General features: G+C 46.3%; 1 protein-coding gene across 1 annotated transcript; it reads right to left on the bottom strand.

The window, feature by feature from the left end:
- Positions 1-10897: 10897 nt before the first annotated feature.
- Positions 10898-21460, bottom strand: LOC139229229 (immunoglobulin lambda-1 light chain-like). Its single transcript, XM_070860890.1, has 4 exons — positions 21376-21460; positions 20708-21030; positions 20287-20335; positions 10898-11638 (listed from the first exon to the last, which is right to left on the bottom strand). Exons 1-4 carry the CDS (start codon positions 21419-21421, stop codon positions 11316-11318), a joined length of 741 nt encoding a protein of 246 aa, XP_070716991.1. The 5' UTR covers positions 21422-21460; the 3' UTR covers positions 10898-11315.
- Between the last annotated feature and the right edge of the window lie 2251 nt (positions 21461-23711).

The raw sequence follows: 23711 nt of genomic DNA, 5'->3' as shown, positions 1-23711 counted from the left end.
CTCAGTTGACCCAGAGTCAGCCATCATCTGTTAATGCGAGGCAGTTAACACCATGTTGGTGCTGCGGACGTGATCATCGGCCCCATCAATGCCGCTTTAAGCACTATTCGTGTAATGGCTGCAGAACAATTGGTCACCTCCAGCGAATGTGGAGGCGAGCTGCAAACCCTGCAAACCACCACGTTGCAGAGGAAGATCGATCCACAGTGGATCAGATGGAATTGGAAACTCGTATTGAGGAGGCAGAGGTGTACGGGGTACACACGTTCATGACGAAATGCCCACCAATAATGTTGAAAGTTGAACTGAATGGCATTCCAGTGTCTATGGAGTTGGACACAGGGGCAAGTCAGTCCATAATGAGTAAAACAGTCTTCACCAGGTTGTGGGGAAAGAAGACACACAGGTCCAAGCTCAGCCCCATTCACACCAAACTAAGGACGTATACCAAGGAACTAATCCCTGTAATTGGCAGTCAAAGTCTCCTATAAAGGAGCAGTACACGAACTCCCACTGTGGATTGCGCCAGGGGCTAGCCCCACTTTGTTTGGTTGAAGCTGGCTGGGGAAAATCTGCTGCAACTGGGATGAAATCTGAGCGCTTTCATCCGTCGACGACACCGCATGTACCCAGGTTCTAAGCAAGTTCCCTTCGTTGTTTGAGCCAGGCATTGGAAGCTTTTCGAGAGCGAAAGTGCACATCCATTTGGTTCCCGGTACGCGGCCCAATCACCACAAGGCTCGTGCGGTACCGTACATGATGCGTGAAAAAGTGGAAATCGTGCTGGACAGGCTGCAACGTGAAGGCATCATCGTGCCGGTGGAATTCAATGACTGGGCCAGTCCGATTGTTCTGGTACTCAAGGAGAACAGTACGGTTAAAATTTGCATGCACTACAAAGTAACGATTAACCGTTTTTCGCTGCAGGACCAGTACCCACTACCCAAGGCAGACGACCTATTTGCGACCCTGGCTGGAGGGAAGACATTCACCAAGCTGGACCTGACCTCGGCCTTCATGATGCAGGAGCGGGAGGAGTCTTTGAAAGGCATCGCCTGCATCAACATACACAAAGGTCTGTTTATCTACAACTGGTGCTCGTTCGGGATTTGGTCTGCCGCAGCGATCTTCCAGCGGAACATGGAGAGCCTGCTACAGTCGGTTCCTTTAACAGTGGTCTTCCAGGACGAAATATTGGTTACAGGTCGGGACGCCACGGAGCACTTGAAGAATCTGGAGGAGGTTCTTAGTCGGTTGGATCGCGTGGGGCTCAGGTTGAAACGCTCGAAGTGTGTTTTCCTGACACAGGGCGTCGAATTCTTAGGAAGGAGAATCACAGCAGACGACATCAGACCCACCGCGACAAGACGGAGGCCATCAAGAACGCGCCGCGATCACAGAATGTGACAGAGTTGCAGTCATTCCTGGGGCTCCTTAACTATTTCAGTAATTACCTACCTGGGTTAAGCACCCTGCTAGGACCCCGACATGCGCTACTGCGCAAGGAAGACGACTGGGTATGGGGGAATTCACAAGAGGCTGTCTTTAAGAAAGCCAGAAACATATTATGTTCTAACAAACTGCTTGTCCTGTATAACCCATGTAAGTGATTAGTGTTAGCTTGCGATGCATCGTCATACGGGGTCGGGTGTGTGTTACAACAGGCTAATGAATCGGGAATTTTGCAACCGGTTGCGTATGCATCCAGATGTTTGTCCAAGGCCGAAAGGGCCTAGCGCATGGTTGAAAAAGAGGCTCTGGCATGTGCTTACGGGGTAAAAAAAATGCACCAGTACTTATTTGGCCACAAGTTTGAGCTCGAAACTGACCATAAGCCGCTCATATCGTTATTCTCGGAGAGCAAAGGGATTAATACCAATGCCTCTGCTCGCATCCAAAGATGGGCACTCATGCTGTCGGCATACAACTATGTAAGCCGCCGCAGACCGGGCACAGAGAACTGTGCAGAAGCTCTCAGTCGGCTACCATTGCCCAATGGAAAATTCACAGCCAGCAGACTTGCTCATGATCATGGAGCCATTTGAGAACGAGAAGTCCGCCATTACGGCCCACCAGATCAGGACCTGGACCAGCCAGAATCCTTTACTGTCCTTTGTACAAATCTGTGTCCTCCATAGGAGCTGGTCCAGTGTCCCAGTGGAGATGCAGGAAGTGATTAAGCCATTCCACAGATGCAAAGACGAGTTGTCCCTGCAGGTGGACTGTCTTTTGTGGGGCAATCGCGTAGTCTTCCCCAAGGAAGGCAGAGAGACATTTATTTGGAAACTGCACAACACCCACCCAGGCATCGTAATGATGAAAGCCATAGCCAGATTCTACATGTGGTGGCCTGGCATCGACTCAGATTTAGAGTCATGCGTGTGCCAGTGCAACACTTGCTCTCAGTTGAGCAATGCACCCAGAGAGGCACCACTAAGTTTGTGATCATGACCATCCAAACCATGGTCGAGCATCCATGTAGACTATGCGGGCCTATTCCAAGACAAAATGTTTTTGGTTGTCGTGGACGCTTACTCAAAATGGATTGAATGTGCAATAATGTCTGTAAGCACATCCAAAGCCACCATTGAAAGCCTACGAGCCATGTTTGCCACGCACGACTTGCCTGATGTCCTAGTCAGCGACAATGGGCAGTGCTTCACCAGTGCTGAATTCAAGGAATTCATGACCCGCAACCGGATCAAACATGTCACACCTGCCCCGTTCAAGCCCGCATCAAATGGCCAGACAAAACGGGCAGTTGAGACCATCAAGCAGAGCTTGAAACGCGTGTCGGAAGGCTCCCTGCAGACCCGGTTGTCCCGAGTACCGCTCAGCTATCGCACCAGATCCGAATCACTCACCGTCATTCCCCCAGCTGAGCTGCTCATGAAAAGAACGCTTAAAACAAGGCTCTGTCATGTCCACCCTGATCTCCATGATCACGTGGAGGGCAAGCGGCATCAACAAAGTGTGTACCATGACTGCGTAAAATTGTCACGCGATATTGAGATCAATGATCCTGTGTTTGTGCTCAATTATGGACATGGTCCCAAATGACTCGCTGGCATGGTAACAGCCAAAGAGGGGAGTAGGGTGTTTCAGGTCAAACTGGCCAATGGACAAATGCACAGAAAACACTTGGACCAAATCAAATTGAGGTTCACCAACCTGAAGAAGACACCACCAAATTTGACCCTCCAACACACACACATACAAGTGACAACTGGCACCATAGTTGACCACAAAACCAAACTCATCATCCCCAGCAGCCCAGCAAGGCTGGCTGCCCAACAGCCCAGTGAAGAACTGACCAACCCACCCACACCAGCATTTGTACCGAGACGATCGACAAGGGACTGCAAAGTCCCAGATCGTCTCACCTTGTAAATAAGTGTACTGTTGACTTCACGGGGGAGTGATGTTATGTATTTAACCCCTTGCAACCTGCATCACACCTGACCACCAGAGGGCCTACATGTTGGAGTCCCAAGGGATCCCAGCATCCCTTGGGAGCAAAGTATTTTAGCAGGCCACCCACGAGGTACCTGCACTCTGGAATCTTAATAAAGGAGCTAAGATCACACTTGCTCATTATACACAGTACTCAGTTTGACCATTTATTATGAGTGTAACACTAATCATGTTGAGTAAAAAGTGTTGGGAGGTGTTGGGAGAAGTTGGGACATGTGTCAGTACACTCGACCACACAATGCACTCCCTCTGTGACCACACATAGAACCATAGAATCTGACAGAATAGAACGGGGCCATCCGCCCCATGCACCTGTGCTGGTGCTTTGAAAGACCCAGCCACTTGGTTCCATTTCAAAAGCCCTTTTCAATATTATTTTGCAAATTCATATTTACTTCCCCTTTAAAACCTGTTTGAATTGTTTCCCCCACTGTTTCTGATCGGGCATTCCATGCCATAAGAAGATAAGAACATAAGGAATAGGAGCCGGAGTAGGCCTTACGGCCCCTCGAGCCTGCTCCGCCATTTAATAATCTTAAACGTTTTGATAAGATCACCTCTCATTCTTCAGAATTCCAATGAGTAGAGGCCCAACCTCCTCAACCTTTCCTCATAAATCAACCCTCTCATCTCCGGAATCAACCAAAGTGAACCTTCTCTGAACTGCCTCCAAAGCAAGTATATCCTTTCGTAATTATGGAAACCAAACTGTACGCAGTATTTCAGGTGTGGCCTCACTAATACCCTGTATCACTGTAGCAAGACTTCCCTGTTTTTATACAATATCCCCTTTGCAATAAAGGCCAAGATTCCATTGGCCTTCCTGATCATTTGCTGTACCTGCATAGTAACCTTTTGTGTTTCATGCACAAGTACCCCCAGGTCCTGCTGTACTGCAGCTCTTTGCAATTATTCTCCATTTAAATAATAACTTGCTCTTTGATTTTTTGATGCCAAAGTGCATGACCTCACACTTTCCAACATTATACTCCATCTGCCAAATTTTTACCAACTCACTTAGCCTAACTATGTCCTTTTGCAGATTTTGTGTGTCCTCCTCACACATTGCTTTTCCTCCCATCTTTGTATCGTCAACAAACTTGGCTATGTTACACTCGGTCCCCTTCTTCCAAGTCGTTAATATAGATTGTTAATAGTTAGGGCCCCAGCACTGATCCCTGCGGCACCCATTAGTTACTGATTGCCAACCCGAGAATGAACCATTTGTCCCGACTCCCTGTTTTCTGTTAGTTAGCCAATCCTCTATCAATGCTAATATATTACCCTCAACCCCGTGAACTTTTATCTTCTGCTGTAATCTTTTAGGTGGCACCTTGTCAAATGCCTTCTGGAAGTCCAAATACACCACATCCATTGGCTCCCCTTCATCCACCCAGTCCTAACTCCCCTCCACAACATAAACATTCACCAGCCCTTTCCTTTCATTCGTTCGGTGATGATCTTATATTTATTCCCTCTAGTTACTAACTCACCAACCACTGGAAATAGTTTTTACCCAATTTACCTTACCAAAAGTTCTGAGCAACTGTATTAGATCTTTTCTTAACCTTCCTTGATCTGCAAAAGTCTTCAATTACTCTCGACCCTCCTCATAACTAAAGCCTCTCATCACGGATATATCTTCTATCTCCGTTCAACAATTCCACACTCCCACATTCCCTCTAGTTTTATCAACAAACCTCTAATGTTGCAGGTTATCAAACCCCTTTTTGAAACTCCATATTGTTATATCTTGATACTTGGGGTCGCCAGACACCAGGGGGCGCCACTGTCAGAGGTCATCGGGTTGTATGCGCATGTGCGCGATCACTGATATATAAGAGCGGGTACTATGTCACACAGGTACTTTGAGCGCAAATAAAGTTGGATCAGGTTTACGCCTGAGGCCGTTTACAGTAACAAAGCTCTTGAGTCATTACATTTGACGACGAGGTAACTTAAAACCTTCGCATGTACAATGGGCACTATTGGAATTCTGGAGAGATTTGCGGAGGGCGAAAATTGGGCTGATTTTATCGACCGCCTGGATCAGTATTTTGTGGCCAACAAAATGGAGGGAGAGGCTGATGCAATTAGGCGCATGGCGGTTTTCCTCACCATTTGTCATCCGAAAATTTACGGCCTTATGAAGAATCTTCTCACGCCTTTACGTCAAATGGACAAAGAGCACGAGGATTTGTGTGTTTTGATGTGTGGCCATCTTAAGCCAAAAGAGGGAATCATTATCTCACACTATTGCTTCTATATACATGTTCGTGCTGAGGACCAAGCTGTGTCGGGATTCATCGCCGACCTACGACGTCTTGCTGAGCCGCGTAAGTTCGGGAACGTGTTGGAAGACATGTTGCGAGATTTCTTCGTGATAGGCATCAACCACGATGTGATTCTGCGGAAGCTTTTGGCCAAAGAGAAGCTGGATTTGAGAAAGGCCATCGCGACTACCCAGGCATGCATAACGACTGATGATAATTTGAGGCAGATATCAACGAAGAATCGGAGCTCCACGACAGCTACTGTAAACAAGATTGTGTCGTCTTCTGGCAGACCTGCTTATGGCAAGGCCTACTCGACTGCTTATGTGAAACCTATAGCTGCTCAGAGTCCGCCAACTGGTACAAATTTTGATTTCACCCTGTTGGCATTGTGGGGGCAATCATCGGCCTCATCAGTGTCAGTTTAAACAATACGCCTGTAATGGCTGTTCGAAAGTGGGGCATCTTCAGAGAATGTGCCCAAAACTGAACAACCGTGCTGCCACTCATTACATTGTTGATGATGATCAGTCCAGTGCTGGCCCGGATACACAAGCCGGGGAGGAAGTGTATGGTCTGTATTCATTCTTGGGAAAGAGCCAGCCAATAATCGTTAATGTGAAGCTGACAGGTGTGAGTCAGTCGATAATGAGCCAAAGGGCATTCAACAAGCTGTGGGACACTGAGGCTGTGCAGCCTAAGCTGAGTCCAGTCAATGCCAAGTTGCGTACTTACACTAAGGAACTCATACTGGTGATTGGTAGTATAGTAGTCAAGGTGTCATTAAATGGTGCAGTTCATGATCTACAATTATGGATCATCCCAGGTGTTTATCCGAACGCGGTTCGGCAGGAATTGGCTCGAGAACATCAAGTGGAACTGGAATGATGCATTGTCCTCGGTGGATGACACTTCATGTGCTCTAGTGTTGAAAAAGTTTCCTTCTTTGTTTGAACTGGGCATTGGTAATTTTCCTGGAGCCAAGGTGCAGATTCATCTAGATTCTGATGCAAAACCTGCCTATCATAAAATTCAGTCTGTTCCTTAAATGATGAGGGATAAGGTTGAAATTGAGGTTGGCAGACTCCAACATGAAGGGATCATATCACCGGTTGAGTTTAACGAGTGTGCCAGTCCCATTGTTCCTGTATTGAAGAGTGATGTCACTGTCAGGATTTGTGGCGACGATTAACCGATTTTCGAAACAGGGTTAGTATCTGTTACCGAAAGCTGATGACCTGTTCGCCATGTTAGCTGGTGGCAGGTCGTTCACTAAACTAGATCGGCTTATATGACACAGGAGCTTGTCGGCACTTCGAAGAAACTCACCTGCATCAACACCCATAAAGGACTGTTTGTCTACAACAGGTGTTCTATTGGAATTCGTTCAGCTGCAGCCATATTTCAGAGGAATATGCAGAGTCTACTGAAATCTGTTCCTAGAACTGTCGTGTTTCAAGATGACATTCTGGTCACAGGTCACGACACTGCTGAACATCTGAATAATCTTGAAGAAGTCCTACATCGTCTGGACAAAGTGGGACTCAGGCTGAAACGTTCGAAGTTTGTCTTCATGGCACCTGAAGTTGAATTCCTGGGGAGGGAGATTGCTGCTGAATGGCATCAGGCTTACTGATTCGAAAACTAAGGCCATCAAAAATGCACCCAGGCCTCAGAATGTGACAGAGCTGCGTTCATTCCTTGGGCTACTCAACTACTTCGGTGATTTTTTACCCAGATTGAGCACTTTATTAGAGCCACTGCACATACTACTCAGAAAAGGTGACAACTGGGTCTGGGGTGTGTCTCAAGATAGAGCCTTTGAGAAAGCTAAGAATCTGCTCTGTTCAAACAAGTTGCTTGTTCATTATGATCCATGTAAGCGTCTTGTATTGGCCTGTGCTGCTTCATCATATGGGGTTGGATGTGTACTCCAACAAGCAAATGAGTCGGGTAAGCTACAATCTGTTGCGTATGCTTCGAGAAGTTTGTCAAAGGCGGAAAGTACCTGTTTGCTCTTCGTTTTAAGCTCGAAATGGATCACAAGCCACTCATTTCATTGTTTTCGGAAAACAAAGGTATTAATACCAATGCATCGTCCTGTATCCAGAGATGGGCATTGACATTGTTTGCCTATGATTATGTTATTTGTCATAGACCAGGCACTGAGAATTGTGCTGATGCACTGTGTCGTCTGCCTTTGCCCACACCTGATATGGAGACCCCTCAATCTGCAGATCTACTGTTAGTAATGGATGCTTTTGAGAGTGAAGGAACTCCTGTCACTGCTCAAGTTAGGATCTGGACCAGCCATGCCCCTATTTTATCAGTTATGAAACGTTGTGTCCTTAGTGGTGATTGGTCTGCAATACCTATGGAGATGTGTGATGAGACCAAACCTTACAACCGTCGCAAAGATGAGCTGTCCAGTCAGTCAGATTGTTTACTTTGGGGTAATTGTGTCATTATGCCTAAGAAAGGTTGGGAATAATATTTACGTGAACTACATAGCACTTATCCCGATATTGTCCTGAAGAAAACCATTGCTAGGTCTCATATATGGTGGCCTGGAATTGACTCTGATCTGGAATCATGTGTGCATCAGTGCAATATTTGCATGCAGCTACGTAAAGTACCAGCGGAATCTCTGCTGAGTCTTTGGTCATGGACATCTAAACCATGGTCGAAGATCCACATCGATTTTGCGGGCCCTTTCATGGGAAAAATGTTTATTGTTGTGGTGGATGCATGTTCAAAGTGGATAGAGTATATTATGTCATCCAGCACATCTACAGCTAATATTGAGAGCCTTCGTTTCATGTTTCCTACTCATGGTTTGCCTGACATTGTGAGTGACAATGGATCTTGCTTCACAAGTCTTGAGTTTCAGGAGTTCATGAAACTCAATGGTATTAGATATCTGAGGTCAGCTCCATTCAAACCTGCTTCCAATGGTCAAGCAGAGCATGCTGTTCAAACGATCAAGGAGAGTATGAAACGTGTAACTCAGGGTTCACTGCAGACTCGTTTGTCATGTATATTGTTCAGTTACAGGACACGACCTCATACGCTTACTGGGGTTTCCCCTGTTGAACTACTGATGAAGAGAAAACTCAAGACCAAGCTTTCTCTTGTTCAGCCTGATCAGAATGATCATGTTGAAAACAGATGCCAAAGTCAGCAATGGTATCATGATCATGGTGCTGTGTCACATGACATCTGTGTGAACAATCCAGTTTATGTACTGAACTATGGTCAAGATCCAAAGTGGATCGCCGGTACTGTTACAGCCAAGGAGGATAACTGTTTATTATGCTCAAGAATGGGCAAACATGTAGGAAACATGTTGATCAGGTAAAACTGCAGCACACAGATGAACTGGAACCATTTGAGGAAGATGCAGTCAGTGACCAACCAACATTCATTCATCAGAGGACTTTGCTGTCATTACTGAACCTGGACCTTCAGTCTCTGATGTGGTCATTACCACTCCCATCAGATCAGTTACTCAGCCTTCAGTCACTGAGACGATCAACTCATGAGAGGAAAATCCCAGACCATCTTAATTTGTAAAGAAACTGATATTAAGGTCTTGAAAGGGGATGTTATGTATTGATGCTTAGGGCCACTGTCACAAGTCATCAGGCTGCACAGGCGTGCATGCGGTCACTGATATATAAGAGCGGGTACTATGTCAGGCGGGTACTTTGAGCACGAATAAAGTTGGATCAGGTTTACACCGGAGGCCGTTTACAGTAACAAGACTCTTAAGTCATTACACATATATACATCTGCTACATTTCATTCATCAATAGCCTCTCTCCTCAAAGAATTCTATTCAATGCCACAGGTGAAACCTTGCTTGCTCTTAATGAGCCCATGTCTCCAGGTGAGTATTAATTCATCCTGTATTGTGACCAAGAAGAATACTATTGCGACTGTTAATCTGACTGGTTTATCATTAGCTAGTTCATTCCTTAAAAACAATGTGTTACAGTGACAACCCTCCACAGATCTGATCCAAATTCCATATCCAAGGATCTTTGAAAGATGGTGGTCAGATCCACTGCAATTTCCTCTGACTAATTAGTCCATAGCATTGATTTAGACTCTTTTGTAGGGGGCATGATTAAGCGGTTTGTTAATAAGAAAAGTGGCCTTACAGTTGATAGTGACAAAGAAAGCTGTAGACTGCAGGAAAATATCAATGGACTGGCCAGGTGCACAGAAAAGTAACAAATGAACTTTGATCATGAGAAATGAGGTAATGTAATTGGGGAGGGATAAACAGGCACAGAATGCACAATAAATGGTAGGATACTGGGAGCTGTAGAGGAACAGAGGGATCTTGCAGTGCAAGTCCACAGAATGTAACAGGACAAAAAGATAATGCGGTTAAGGACAAAGGGGATACTTTACTTTATTAGCTGCAGATTGAAATACAAGGAGGGGATTTTATTCGTGAACTGCATAAAACATTAGTGATGCCACACCTGGAGTACTGCATACAGTTCTGGTCACCACATTACGGAAAGGGTGTGATTGCACGAGAGAAGGTACAGTGGAGATTTACGAGGATATTGCCAGGACTGGAGAATGTTAACTACGAGGAAATATTGGATAGGCTGGGGTTGTTTTCTTTGGAACAGAGGAGGCAGAGGGGAGATTTACTTTAGGTGTATAAAATTGAGACCCCTCGATAAATCCCTTAGCAGAGAGGTCAATAACCAGGGGTGCAGATTTACAAAGATTAGGGGGGATTTAAGGAGAAATGTTTCCACCCAGAGTGTGGTGGGGGTCTGGAATTCACTGCCTGAACGGATGGTAGAGGTAGAAATAATCACGTTTAAAAAGTACCTGTATATGCACTTAAAATGCCGTAACCGGCCAAGCTACGAACCAAGAGCTGGAAAGTGAGATTAGGCTGGATAGCTATTTTACAGCCGGCACAAACACGATGGGCCGAATGGCCTCCTTCAGTGCAATAAATTTCTACGATTCCATGGCTTCCCTCAACATTCTTGAATACATGGAGACAGAACCAGAATTGGAGCAAAGTGTTGGGTCCCTTCACATCTAGCCCACTTGGTGGTGTCAGGGCTGGGGAGGACACACAAGGTGACAAAACACACAAATATTTCCTGCACAGATTCTCTTTATTGGAAGTTAGATCAGTCACAGACCATCATTGTCAGCCTGATGCTGTTGGCAGATCATAAACAATCTTCATTAATCATTTTCATTAAATCCTTCAGTGTTGTTGAACAAACTACCAATTTCAAATGAACTTTCTGATTCTAGACCAGTACCTGGTCACTGTAACCCTTGTGCAGCCTCTTAATAGGAGAAGCTGAACAAACCTGCCTCAGGTACAAACACTTCAAGGTGATACAACAGAACCACACAATGCAAAACAGGAGCACAAAATGCAGCAGAGACCAAGGGGAGAGGGTGGAGAATGGGGTAGGGGAAAGAAGATGGGGTTGCTGAGGGATACAGGGTGGATAATGGGGCAAGTGACACTGCACCAATAATCAGGCAGCATACGCGAGTGAAGCTTCGATCTATTTAACAGTCGGATTGTGTGACAGTAGCGGATGTTTTCGAAGCTGTCCCTTGTTGAACTGTACAGGAGTACACCTTCCCACTGCTCCAGTCTGTGCCAGGGACCATCAGGTAGCTGCTGAGACTGAAGGTGTTGTCCGTGTTCCGCGACACCGCGCTGGTTTGGACCTCACTGCTCGTCGGACTCCCATCGACTGTCCAGCTGACCGCAGCGAAGCCCATGGACAGTTTGCTGACCAGGCAAACTAACGTGCCTGCTCCTTTAGCGCTCATCTCCTCGGCTGAAGGCCCGAGCACTTTTAGTGAAGGTTCAGGGAGTTGCTGAGCTGCAATAGGAACCAGAAAAGGAGTGTTTGAATAAAGTTATAGAAATGTTTAACATATTTCAGAGTTTAAGCGAAGCAGATTTTAACGGTTGCATCTTCCGAAAGTGGGCCCCAGAAGTTCAGTGAGTACATTGCCCCTTTAAGGTTGAACATAGTTTATCAAAACAAAGGACTACAATTTCTTGATGTACAATTATTGTTTTCGGATCCTCCTGGTGACTGGGTGGATTAGAGCATCACTCGCTCTGGTACTTCACCTCCTGCTCCCAGGATCCATCCCCAGTCTGTGCCAAGTTAGCTGATCTAGGGCGAGTGCACCAGGGACCCTTCACTTGGCCTCAGTATCCTTGGTTAGGGAGAGGAGTGACCCTGGATCTCTGACCACAAACCAGTGACCTCTGCAACCTTTGATTTCAAGTTAAAAATCTGCCCCAAAGAGTGATGTGATTTGGCACTGAGCCATTAAAGGACTTGGAGACACACTGCCAGTGTAAAGTGGTATCATACCCGTTTAATGTGCCCACACCCTGTCCTACCGGCTGCACATTCCACCTCTACAATTCACCCCTTCCCACCCATCACTAATGTCCCTGCATTGCCACCCACTGCCACAGGAAGGATAAAAAGATCTCAAATCCTCCCCTGTGCCAGTGGGTGAGGATACTGTGTGGTCCCGAGCTCCACAGACCAGTCAGTGATAGGTTGGTCCATGGGCAGTGATGCTCCAATTGGGATATTATCCAGAGGTTGGGAGAGGGGAACAAAATGGCAACGTCCCCTTTTCCCATCTCCCACTCCCCAACTGGGAAGGTGCGCTGTTGTGGGTGTGAGGCGAGGACAAGACAAGGCCATTGACAGATGAATGATCCACTAACACTCACTGTCCCGGCCAATCTATGAAGAATGGTCATTTAAGGCAAGATGGGGCTGGCTCACAACTCCCATGGACAGGATCCTGAGGGAATGGGAGGGACGATTCTCAATATCCAAGTGTACATGGTCAGAAATAGGAAGTTGCAAAGTGCTTTGTTTAAACTACTAAGGAAAATGTACAAGTGCTGATGTGGGGCAGCCGGAGATGTTCACGATGCAGCAACACTAACCCACCGGCACACGCTCAGTGTCGACACGGCAAACGACAGAATTCAGTGAGCCAGTGGTGTGGGCCCAGTCCGGGTGTTAGCGGTCAATGCCAAACATCAGCACAAACCATCCAGCCTTTTCACAGCAGTGTCGGTCTGACTGGAGTCCGGCTACAGACAGATTATGGTCCCCACACAAGGCAGGGCAAGGGGGGGGTAGGAAATTGTACCCAGAACCGGAGCTCCAGCCTTAATGTGCAGCAATCAGAATCATTTAGCAACAGGACACAAAGGAGCAGTGCCGAGGGGAATGGATGGCTATGAAGGGAAGAGGGAAGGGAGTAGAGGCTGGCAGCAGTGCTTTTTTGGATGAGAGTCAAAAGGGGAATTCCAGCATGAACTGTGAGGAATTGAGAGAGTGTAGGGTGTTGGATGGGGTATAGTGCGAGTGTATGGGGGTAGAGAATTGGATGGGGTTCAGCATCTCTGAACTGGCTCAAAATGCAGTGTTGAGTACCTCAACTGGCGCAGGGAGGAAGTAACTGTTGGGGAAGTTATGATCAGGATGAAATCGGTGCAGACAAATGTGAATTAAAGCGCATCACATCACAATTCAAATCAGAATATGGGGGAATGTTGGGGATGGGTAAGAATGACAGAATAATGAACACTCGGCATCATCTATGGTAATAAACAGATCCAGACCGACCAATCGTGAGCAGTCTAATTGGGAAGGAGAAATATATGGACTATGTCTCGGCCAACATTTCAGTGCAGTACTCACAAGTACAGTAATACATTATTAGTGGTGCTATCTCTGATAGAAGACACTAGTTAAGCTTTTCCCTGCAAATGGAAACATTCTCTATCGACTCTATGAAAACCGTTCATAATTTAAAAGACCTGTAATAGGTCACTCCTAAGCCACCTTTGTTCAAGAGAGGAGACCCAGCCTGTTCATCCTTTCCTGATATGTATACCCTCACATTTCAGGCATCATCCTTGTAAATCTTCTCTGCACCCTCTCCAGTGCCTCTACATGCTTTTTATAATATGGCGACCAGAACTGGACAGTGCAAATGTGGTCTAACCAAGGTTCAACACAGGTTTAGCATAACTTCCCTACTTTTCAATTCTATGGGCCCAAGTTTCCACACGATAAAAAACGGGCGCCCGTTTTTCACGTCTAAAAAAAACCTCGCGATTCTGGAGTGTTCTGCAGCTCCTTGTCTGTCTGGCGCGTCACCCAGGGGGGCGGAGCCTACACTCGCGCCGATTTTGTAAGTGGGAGGGGGTGGGTACTATTTAAGTTAGTTTTTTCCTGCCGGCAATGCTGCGCGTGCGCGTTGGAGCGTTCGCGCATGCTCAGTGTGAAAAAAATATTGGCACTCGGCCATTTTTGTAGTTCTTTGTAGCTGTTTAATTTTTGAACATTTTTTTTAATAAAAGCACATTGCCATCAGCACATCAGCACTTGCAGCCTTCTCACTGTCTCCTTCCCCCCACCCCGCGGGAAGAACGGGCGCCTCCTACCCCCCCCGCGGGAAGAACGGGCGCCTCCTACCCCCCGCCGCGGGAAGAACGGGCGCCTCCTCTCCCCTTTCCCCCGCGGGAAGAACGGGCGCCTCCTACCCCCCCCGCGGGAAGAACGGGCGCCTCCTACCCCCCGCCGCGGGAAGAACGGGCCCCTCCTCTCCCCTTTCCCCCGCGGGAAGAACGGGCGCCTCCTACCCCCCCCGCGGGAAGAACGGGCGCCTCCTACCCCCCGCCGCGGGAAGAACGGGCCCCTCCTCTCCCCTTTCCCCCGCGGGAAGAACGGGCGCCTCCTACCCCCCCCCCCACGGGAAAGAACGGGCGCCTCAGGCTGACTGCAGAATTCTCTGTGCCTGAAGCACTTTCACAGGTAGGAAGATGGTTTATTTAATCTTTTCTTTGCTTATAAATGTTTATTCAGGTTGGATTTATTTGTATAATATTTGTAGAAGTATAAATAAGGATTTATTGTAGAATTTAATGAGTTCCCTTCCCCCCCACCTCGTTCTGGACGCCTAATTTGTAACCTGCGCCTGATTTTTTAGTGTAGAACAGGTTTTTTCAGTTCTACAAAAATCTTCACTTGCTGCATTCTATTTTAGTTTGGCGTACGTTTTCACTGTGGAAACTTTGAAATCAGGCGTCAGTGGCCAGACACGCCCCCTTTTGAAGAAAAAATTCTGTTCCAAAGTAGAACTGTTCTACCTGACTAGAACTGCAGAAAAAAAAATGTGGAGAATTGCGATTTCTAAGATAATCCGTTCTCCACCAGTTGCTCCTAAAAATCAGGTGCAAATCATGTGGAAACTTGGGCCCTATATCTCTAGAAATAAACCCCAGTGCTTGGTTTGCTTTTTTTATTGCCTTGCTAACCTGTGTCACAACTTTTACCGATTTGTGAATTGTACTCAGATCCCTTTGTTCCTCTACCCCACCGAGACTCGCACCCTCCAAGTAATACGTGACCTCCCTATTCTTCCTATCAAAATGTAACACCTCACATTTCTCTGTGTTGAACTTCATTTTGCCAGTGAAATGCCCATTCTCCAAGTTTATAAATATCCTCCTGTAATTTGTTGCAGTACTCCTTGGTATTGACTATTCACTCACCCCTCACAATTTGGCACCATCCACAAATTTAGAAATTGTGTTTTTAATTCCAAAGTCTAAATCAGTTGATATAAATTGTGAACAGCAGTGGCCCCAGCACTGATCCTTGTGGGACACCACTACCCACCTTCTGCCACTGTGAATAGCTACCCTTTACTCCTACTCTCTGCTTTCTGTCCTGAAGCCAGATAATGATCATTCCACTACTTGGCCCCTCACTCCACATTCTCTGACCTTGCTCATCAGTCTATTATGGGCTACCTTATCCAAGGCCTTTTGAAAATCTAGATAAATTACATCTCCTTCATTACCATTGTTCACTCCCTCTGTTATATCTTCAAAAATTTCAATAAGATTGGTCAAGCAAGAATTTCCCTTTTGAAATCCATGCTGACCATTCATTATATTTTTAGTCTCCAGATCTTATTTTCTCCTTTAGTGGAGAGATTCCATTATTTTTCCTACCACCGATGTTAAGCTGATTGGACATGCAATACCTATATTTAAGGGGGATAGAAAATTAAGCTTTCATCAGTCCTCTGGCACTACACTGTTTTCTAACTAATTATTAAATATGTGTAGTAATACATCTGCTATCTCTTCCCTAGATTCTTTTTTTAAAAAAGTGCTACATAAATGCAATTTCTTTTTCAATGTTTTAATGTAATAGAAAGACACTTGCATTTATATAGCACCTTTCATGGTGTTCCAAAGGGCTTTACAGACAATTATGTACTTTAAAAATAGTCACTTTTGTAATGTAGAAAACACAGCAGCTAAATTACACCCAGCAAGTCCCACAAACAGCAATTTGATAATAACCAGTGATGTTGATCGATGGATAAATATTGACCGAACACTCATGGATAACCACTGCTCTTCAACATAGGTGTAAAATATCTTGTGGCACTATCTCAAGAAGGCAGACATTTGGTGCAAGGGTCAAGAATGTCTCAGAGCAGGTGCAGGACATTCTGAAAAGGGAGGGTAAACAGCCAGTTGTCATGGTGCATATAGGTACCAACGATATAGGTAAAAATGGGATGAGGTCCTATGAGATGAATTTCGGGAGCTAGGAGATAAATTAAAAAGTAGGACCTCAAAAGTAGTATGCTCAAAATTGCTACTAGTGCCACGTGCTAGTCAGAGTAGGAATCGCAGGATAGCTCAGATGAATACGTGGCTTGAGGAGTGATGCACAAGTGAGGGATTCAAATTCCTGGGACATTGGAACCGGCTCTGGGAGAGGTGGGACGAGTACAAACCAGGCGGTCTGCACCTGGGCAGGACCAGAAAACAATGTCCTAGGGGGCGTGTTTGCTAGTGCTGTTGGGGAGGAGTTAAATATGGCAGGGGGATGGGAACCTATGCAGGGAGAGAGGGAAGTAGAATGGGGGCAGAAGCAAAAGATGGAAAGAAGTCAAAGTAAAAGTGGAGGGCAAAGAAACCTAAGGCAAAAAGCCAAAAGGGCCACATTACACCAAAATTCTAAAGGGGCAAAGTGTGTTCGAAAGACAAGCCTGAAGGCTCTGTGCCTCAATGCGAGGAATATTCGGAATATGGTGGACGAATTAACTGCACAGATAGCAGTTAACGGACAGGATGTAATTGGCATCATGGAGACATGGCTCCAGGGTGACCAAGGCTGGGAATTCAACATTTAGGAAGGATAGAGAGAAAGGAAAAGGAGGCAGGGTAGCATTGCTGGTTAAAGAGGAAATTAATGCAAAGTAAAGAAGGATATTAGCTTGGATGATGTGGAATCGATATGAGTGGAGCAACGGAATATCAAGGGGCAGAAAATGTTAGTGGGAGTTGTGTACAGACCACCAAACAGTAGTAGTAAGGTTGGGGACAGCATCAAACAAGAAATTAGGGATGCATGCAATAAAAGTACAGCAGTCATCATGGGTGATTTTAATCTACATATTGATTGGGCTAACCAAACTGGTAGCAATGCAGAGGAGGTGGATTTCCTGGAATGGTTCTCTAGACCAATATGTTGAGGAACCAACTAGGGAGCTGGCCATCCTAGACTGGGTGATGTGTAATGAGAAGGGACTAATTAGCAATCCTGTTGTACAAGGCCCCTTGGGGAAGAGTGACCATAACATGGTAGAATTCTTTATTTAGATAGAGTGTGACAGTTAATTCAGAAACTAGGTTCCTGAACTTAAGGAAAGGTAACTTCGATGATTTGAGGCGTGAATTGGCTAGAATAGACTGGCAAGTAATACTTAAAGGGTTGACGGTGGATAGGCAATGGAAAACATTTAAAGATCACATAGATGAACTTCAGCAATTGTACACCCCTGTCTGGAGTTTAAAAAAAAGCAGGGAAGGTGGCTCAAACGTGGCTAACAAGGGAAATTAAGGATAGTGTTAATCCAAGGAAGAGGCATATAAATTGGCCAGAAAAAACAAACCCGAGGACTGCGAGAAATTTAGAATACAGCAGAGGAGGACAAAGGGTTTAATTAAGAGGGCTCGAAATAGAGCACGAGTGCAAGCTTGCCGGGAACATAAAAACTGACTGCAAAAGCTTCCATAGATATGTGAAGAGAAAAAGATTAGTGAAGACAAATGTAGGTCCCTTGCAGTCAGATTCAGGTGAATTTATAATGGGGAACAAAGAAATGGATGACCAATTGAACAAATACTTTGGTTCTGTCTTCACGAAGGAAAACACAAATAACCTTCCTGAAATACTAGGGGACCAAGGCTCTAGTGAGAAGGAGGAACTGAAGGGTATCCTTATTAGGCAGGAAATTGTTAGGGAAATTGATGGGATTGAAGGCCGATAAATTCCCAGGTCCTGAGTCTGCATCCCAGAGTCCTTAAGGAAGTGGCCTTAGAAATAGTAGATGCATTGGTGATCATTTTCCAACAGTCTATCGACTCTGGATCAGTTCCTATGGACTGGAGGGTAGCTAATGTAACACCACTTTTTTAAAAAAAGGGAGGAAGAGAAAAAGCAGGTAATTATAGACCAGTTAGCCTGACATCAATAGTGGGGAAAATGTTGGAATCAATTATTATGAAATAGCAGCGCATTTGGAAAGCAGTGACAGGATCTGTCCAAGTCAGCATGGATTTAAGGGGAAATCATGCTTGACAAATCTAGTTACATCCTCAAAAAAATTCCAGTAGAGTGAACAAGGGAGAACTAGTGGATGTGGTGTATTTGGACTTTCAAAAGGCTTTTAAAAAGGTTTTTGGTGTGCAAAATCAAAGCACATGGTATTGGGGGTAATATACTGAAGTGGATAGAGAAATGGTTGGCAGACAGAAAGCAGCAAGTCAGGATAAACAAGTCCTTTTCAGAATGGCAGGCAGTGATGTGGAGTGCCGCAGGGCTCAGTGCTGGGACCCCAGCTCTTTACAATATACATCAATGATTTGGATGAAGGAATGGAGTGTAATATCTCCAAGTTTGCAGATGACACTAAACTGGGAGACAGTGAGAGCTGTGAGCGGGACGCCAAGAGGCTGCAGGGTGACTTGGACAGGTTAGGTGAGTGGGCAAATGCAGTATAATGCAGATAAATGTAAGGTTATTCACTTTGGGTGCAAAAACATGAAGATAGATTATCTGAATGAAGGCAGATTGGGAAAAGGGTAGGTGCAACAAGACCTGGGTGCCATGGTTCATTAGTCTTTGAAAGTTGGCACACAGGTACAGCAGGCAGTGAAGGCAGCAAATGTTGGCCTTCATAGCTAAGGGATTTGAGTATAGGAGCAGGGAGGTCTTACTGCAGTTGTACAGGGCCTTGGTGAGGCCTCACCTGGAATATTGTGTTCAGTTTTGGTCTCCTAATCCAAGAAAAGATATTCTTGCTATTGAGTGAATGCAGCAAAGGTTCAGCAGACTGATTCCCAGGATGGCAGGACTGACATATGAGGAGACACTGGATCAACAGGGCCTTTATACATTGGAGTTTAAAAGGATGAGGGGATCGCATCGAAACATGTAAGATTCTGACAGGATGGAACGAGACAGGTTAGATGAAGGTAGAATGTTCCAGATGTTGGGAAAATCCAGAACCAGGGAACACAGTCTTAGGATAAGGGAAAGGCCATTTAGGACTGAGATGAAGAGAAACTTCTTCATTGAGTTGTTAACCTGTGGAATTCCCTGCCGCAGAGTTGTTGATGCCAGTTCATTGGATATATTCAAGAGGGAGTTCGATATGGCCCTTATGGTTAAAGGGATCAAGGGTTATGGAGAGAAAGTAGGAAAAGGGTACTCAGGGAATTATCAGCCATGATCTTATTGAATGGTGGTGCAGGCTCAAAGGGCCAAATGGACTATTCCTCCAACTATTTTCTATGTTTCTATGTTTCTGACAACTCAGCCAAAAGGCAGCACCTCTGACAGTGCAGCATTCCCTCAGTATGGCACTGGAATGTCAGCCTAGTCTGGAGTGGAACAAACTTCTGACTCAGGGGCAAGAGTACTACTAACCAAACCACATATGCCTTCAGTATAATCCATCCCAATCCAGTTAATGGTGAAAACATTCCCACCATTGTTAAATAAAACAGCTCAACCATGGGAGGAGTGGGGGTGGGGGTGGGGGTGGGGTTGAGGGAAATCATTTAACCCTTTTTCCAGCACTGCCTTCCATCCAGGTTTGGAGTAAACTGCATCAGACAGACACTGTGACCCAGACACTATCTGCACCAACTGTTTAAAAAGCAATCTGCAGATAATTTCGAGAAACAATTCAATTAGAATTCAAAAATTACACAGCACTAATTAACAGAGCTAGTGCTGGACACTAAACAGGATTGTACTGCAATCAGCATTTTCACTCAAATTAATGTCTAACAAATAGTAGAAATAACAGTTTAAATTATTAATGAATGTCTAAATGTTCAAACCCAGAGAGTCCCTGCAGGAGGGATTTCCCAGCCACTTACCTGCTACAAAGAGCTTGGTCCCTTTGCCGAACACCCCCACAGTGAGTTGCTCTAGGGTTCAGTCCATACAATTACCCAGGACCCTGGAATCAGACAGAAAACACGTTCAGAAGCTCCAGTGCCAGCATTAATCAGACTCCATGTATTGCGAGTGTCCCAGCTGGTGTGGGACAGGAAGGAATGAACTCTCAGCAACATCCACACACTGACATTAAAGGTCAGCAACACCCAATACTGGGCAGTGAGACTCAATGTTACCAACTCTGAAACGGGATAAATTAGAAAATATTGTATAAAAAAAACACATTAAAGTGATTTTATGAAATGTAAAACATTAGAAAGTTTTCAGATGCAAAATGTTGTTAAGTGTATAACATTTAGCTGCTCCCAGTTTTTGTGTTACCTTCTGTCACTGTGACACATAAGCACTGCTTGCTGAAACCCATTTTTCACAGTAATAGACGGCAGCGTCATTCACCTCCACGGACTTTATGATTAACTGGTAAATGTTGTGGCCGCTGTTGGCTTTCGATGTGAAACGGTCGCTGGTAAACCCCGAACCATAGGTTGGGGCACTGAGAGAGTGATGGTAATAGAGGATCCATTGAGGAACTGCTCCTGGTGTCTGCTTGTACCAGTTGACATAATAGCTATCAACCGTTCCAATGTTGCAGTCGAGTGTGGCCGTGTCCCCTGGTTTCACGGTCAGGGCTGGAGGCTGAGTCAGAGTCTGAGACTGTCCACCTGTAAAAGAGCAGGGATTAAACATTACACATTTTTTTTTTTATATTCGTTGCCAATCTTTCCAATTCTTTATCAAATCACAAACGCCAGAGGTCACCTTGCACACATCAAGGATCACTCTGCGCCAATGCTCTTAGCCAAAAGGCCTAGAGCCACTGCACCGTTCCTGGAAGTACTGCAATACCAGGTTCGTGCCATGGAGGTGGATGGGTCAGGCCCCCCACACACCTCCGTGGAGGTGGATGGGTCAAGCCACCCCACACATTACACATTGACTCTTTAAAAGTGACCCCAAGCGCCCCATGTGCTGCTGCGGGAGGAGCAGAGTTCAGTGTCTGTACTTACAGCCCAGCCACAGTGCCAGAGACCAGAAAAAGCACAGCGTCTGCATCGTTCCTGCCACTGAGCTGCCTGCCTTCCCCGAGTGTATCTGTGACAGACTGTAGTAGCAGCTGCCCATTGAGCCCAGTTATAGACCCATTCACACCAGGCAGGAAATCCATGCAAATTAGAGCCATTCACACTGACCAACCAGGGCAAGGATCGGAAACCCGCCCATTCAGCGTCAGAGACCGTCAGATTGAGGCAGGACACCTCAGCACTGTTAGCAACTGACCGACATCTTAATCAGAAGATAGTTTATTGCCTGATATTTCTCAGTTTCTGCTTCTTCTGTCCTGGGCTGGAGTTTAAATTGCAGATTACTCCTCCAATAACAAGAACTCTCCGCCATACCACAACTCTTTTTGGGGGAGACAAATTAAACATTAGATCGAGTGCCCCCCGATCTGGGGGACACTCCAGACACTTTTAACTGGCCTTTTTTTTTGTGTTTTTTTTTGTGATTTTTTTGGGGGGCATTAAAATCATATAGTTTACAAGTGCCCCCTATAAAAGGGGAGGGGTCACTAAAACCCGGCAATTAAAACAAATTGAACTTTAAAACATAAAATGAAATTAAAATTTGGTTGCCGGGTGTGATGATGCACTCCAGTCCCTCCAGCGCCCACCTCTCGCGGAAGGCCGCGAGTGTACCGGTGGACACCGCGTGCTCCATCTCTAAGGACACCCTAGCCCGGATGTAGGCGCGGAAGAGAGGCAGGCAGTCGGGCTGAACGACCCCCTCGACCGCCCGCTGCCTGGACCGGATGATGGCACCCTTGGCCGTGCCCAGGAGCAGTCCTACGAGGAGGCCCTTGGACCTACCCACTCCCCTCCGCATAGGGTGCCCAAAGATCAGGAGTGTGGGACTGAAGTGCAGCCAGAAATTGAGGAGCAGCCCCTTTAAATAATGAAACAGTGGCTGCAACATCGCACACTCCATAAAAACGTGGAACACGGACTCTTCCAGACCGCAGAAATTGCAGGTGGCCTGGGAGCCCGTGAACCGGCTTAAAAATTTGTTGCACGAGACTGCTCCATGCACCACCCTCCAGGCCAAGTCCCCGATAAATACTGGGAGGACTCCCGCGTAGAGTGCACTCCATCGGGGACCCCCGCCTCCTCCGGATGGCAAGATGTTGCGCCAAGGCGTGTCCGGACAGCAGACGAGGATGGCAAGGTTGAGAGTGTGCAGGAGCAGCCCGTACAGGAAACCCCTCCGCGCAGAACTGAAAGGCACGGAGGGGATTTACCTGAGGCGGCTCAAGTTGTGAAGCGCCGGCTCCCGAGGGAGGTTCCGGGGTTTGGCGCCGATGAGTAATTCCGTCCAGACGGGGTCAGTTCGGACGGGATCTCCCCACGTGCTTGAGCCTCCTCGATACACCTAACGGAGTCAGGGCCCAGGGCTGTTTTTAGCGACTCGATGGCATCGGCCGCGCGGCGGACTATCCAGCCCGCTCCTCCGCCATCGAGCAGGCCCCTGACCCTGGTCACCTCACCAGCCACAGCCCTCTCGTCCGACTGCCACCTAAAACCACGGTCATGGAGGTACGGATTCCCGAGCAGCGGCTCCTGCAGGACAGCCGCCACTCCAGCCGCCATACCACAGTCTGGTGCAGTACTCTCAGCTTGTGGCTCTCTCATTAATACAGACACCTTATAAAGCTGGAGGACTGGGACACTTTCTGCACCACACACTGATACAGCGCACGTTACTGGCAGCTCCCTCCCAGAGAAACCATCTGAAACATTCTCCATACAGCAAGCTCCTCACCCTGGGACACTTACTGTGTGACTCCCATACACAGTCCTGACTCAATCTGTCGGTGAACCCCCTCAGTTAGTGTTTAGACAATCTTGCTGTGTGTGTGTTGCCAGTGCTCCAACATGAGTGAACATGCTTAACAGGGAAGGGACTAAAGTTATAACTAGTTACCGAAGTACTAACTTGCCAGCCAGCTGACTATCATATTCTGTCAACCAGCAGCTGACCAGTATGACTATGAACTCCATTCTACTAACTGCTAAATACAACTCTTTTTAAGGAGACAAAATTAACAGTTAGATCAAGTGCCCTCCGATCTGGGGGACACGCAGACGCTTTTCAAATGCCTTTTTTTGGGGGGGGGCTTTAAAATCATATATTTTACAAGTGCCCCCTATAAAAGGGGAGGGGGACAGTAAACTGCTAAATACAACTCTTTTTGGGGGATAAAATTAACAGTTAGATCAAGTGCCGCCCGATCTGGAGGACACTCCAAACATTTTTCAACTGCCCCTTATTTAAATTTTTATTTTGT

This window comes from Pristiophorus japonicus, chromosome 18, assembly GCF_044704955.1.
Source record: "Pristiophorus japonicus isolate sPriJap1 chromosome 18, sPriJap1.hap1, whole genome shotgun sequence".
In the NCBI taxonomy this organism is placed as follows: Eukaryota; Metazoa; Chordata; class Chondrichthyes; family Pristiophoridae; genus Pristiophorus; species Pristiophorus japonicus.
This window is presented reverse-complemented; position numbering and strand designations above follow the sequence as displayed.

Excerpts from the sequence above, each read along its gene's own strand:
- LOC139229229 (XM_070860890.1), bottom strand. The coding sequence starts at position 21,421 with ATGCAGACGCTGTGCTTTTTCTGGTCTCTGGCACTGTGGCTGGGCT. Across the intron at positions 21,031-21,375 it reads TCTGGCACTGTGGCTGGGCT|GTGGACAGTCTCAGACTCTG; the intron begins GTAAGTACAGAC and ends GCTCTTTTACAG. Across the intron at positions 20,336-20,707 it reads TTTCAGCAAGCAGTGCTTAT|CAACTCACTGTGGGGGTGTT; the intron begins GTGTCACAGTGA and ends TGAACCCTAGAG.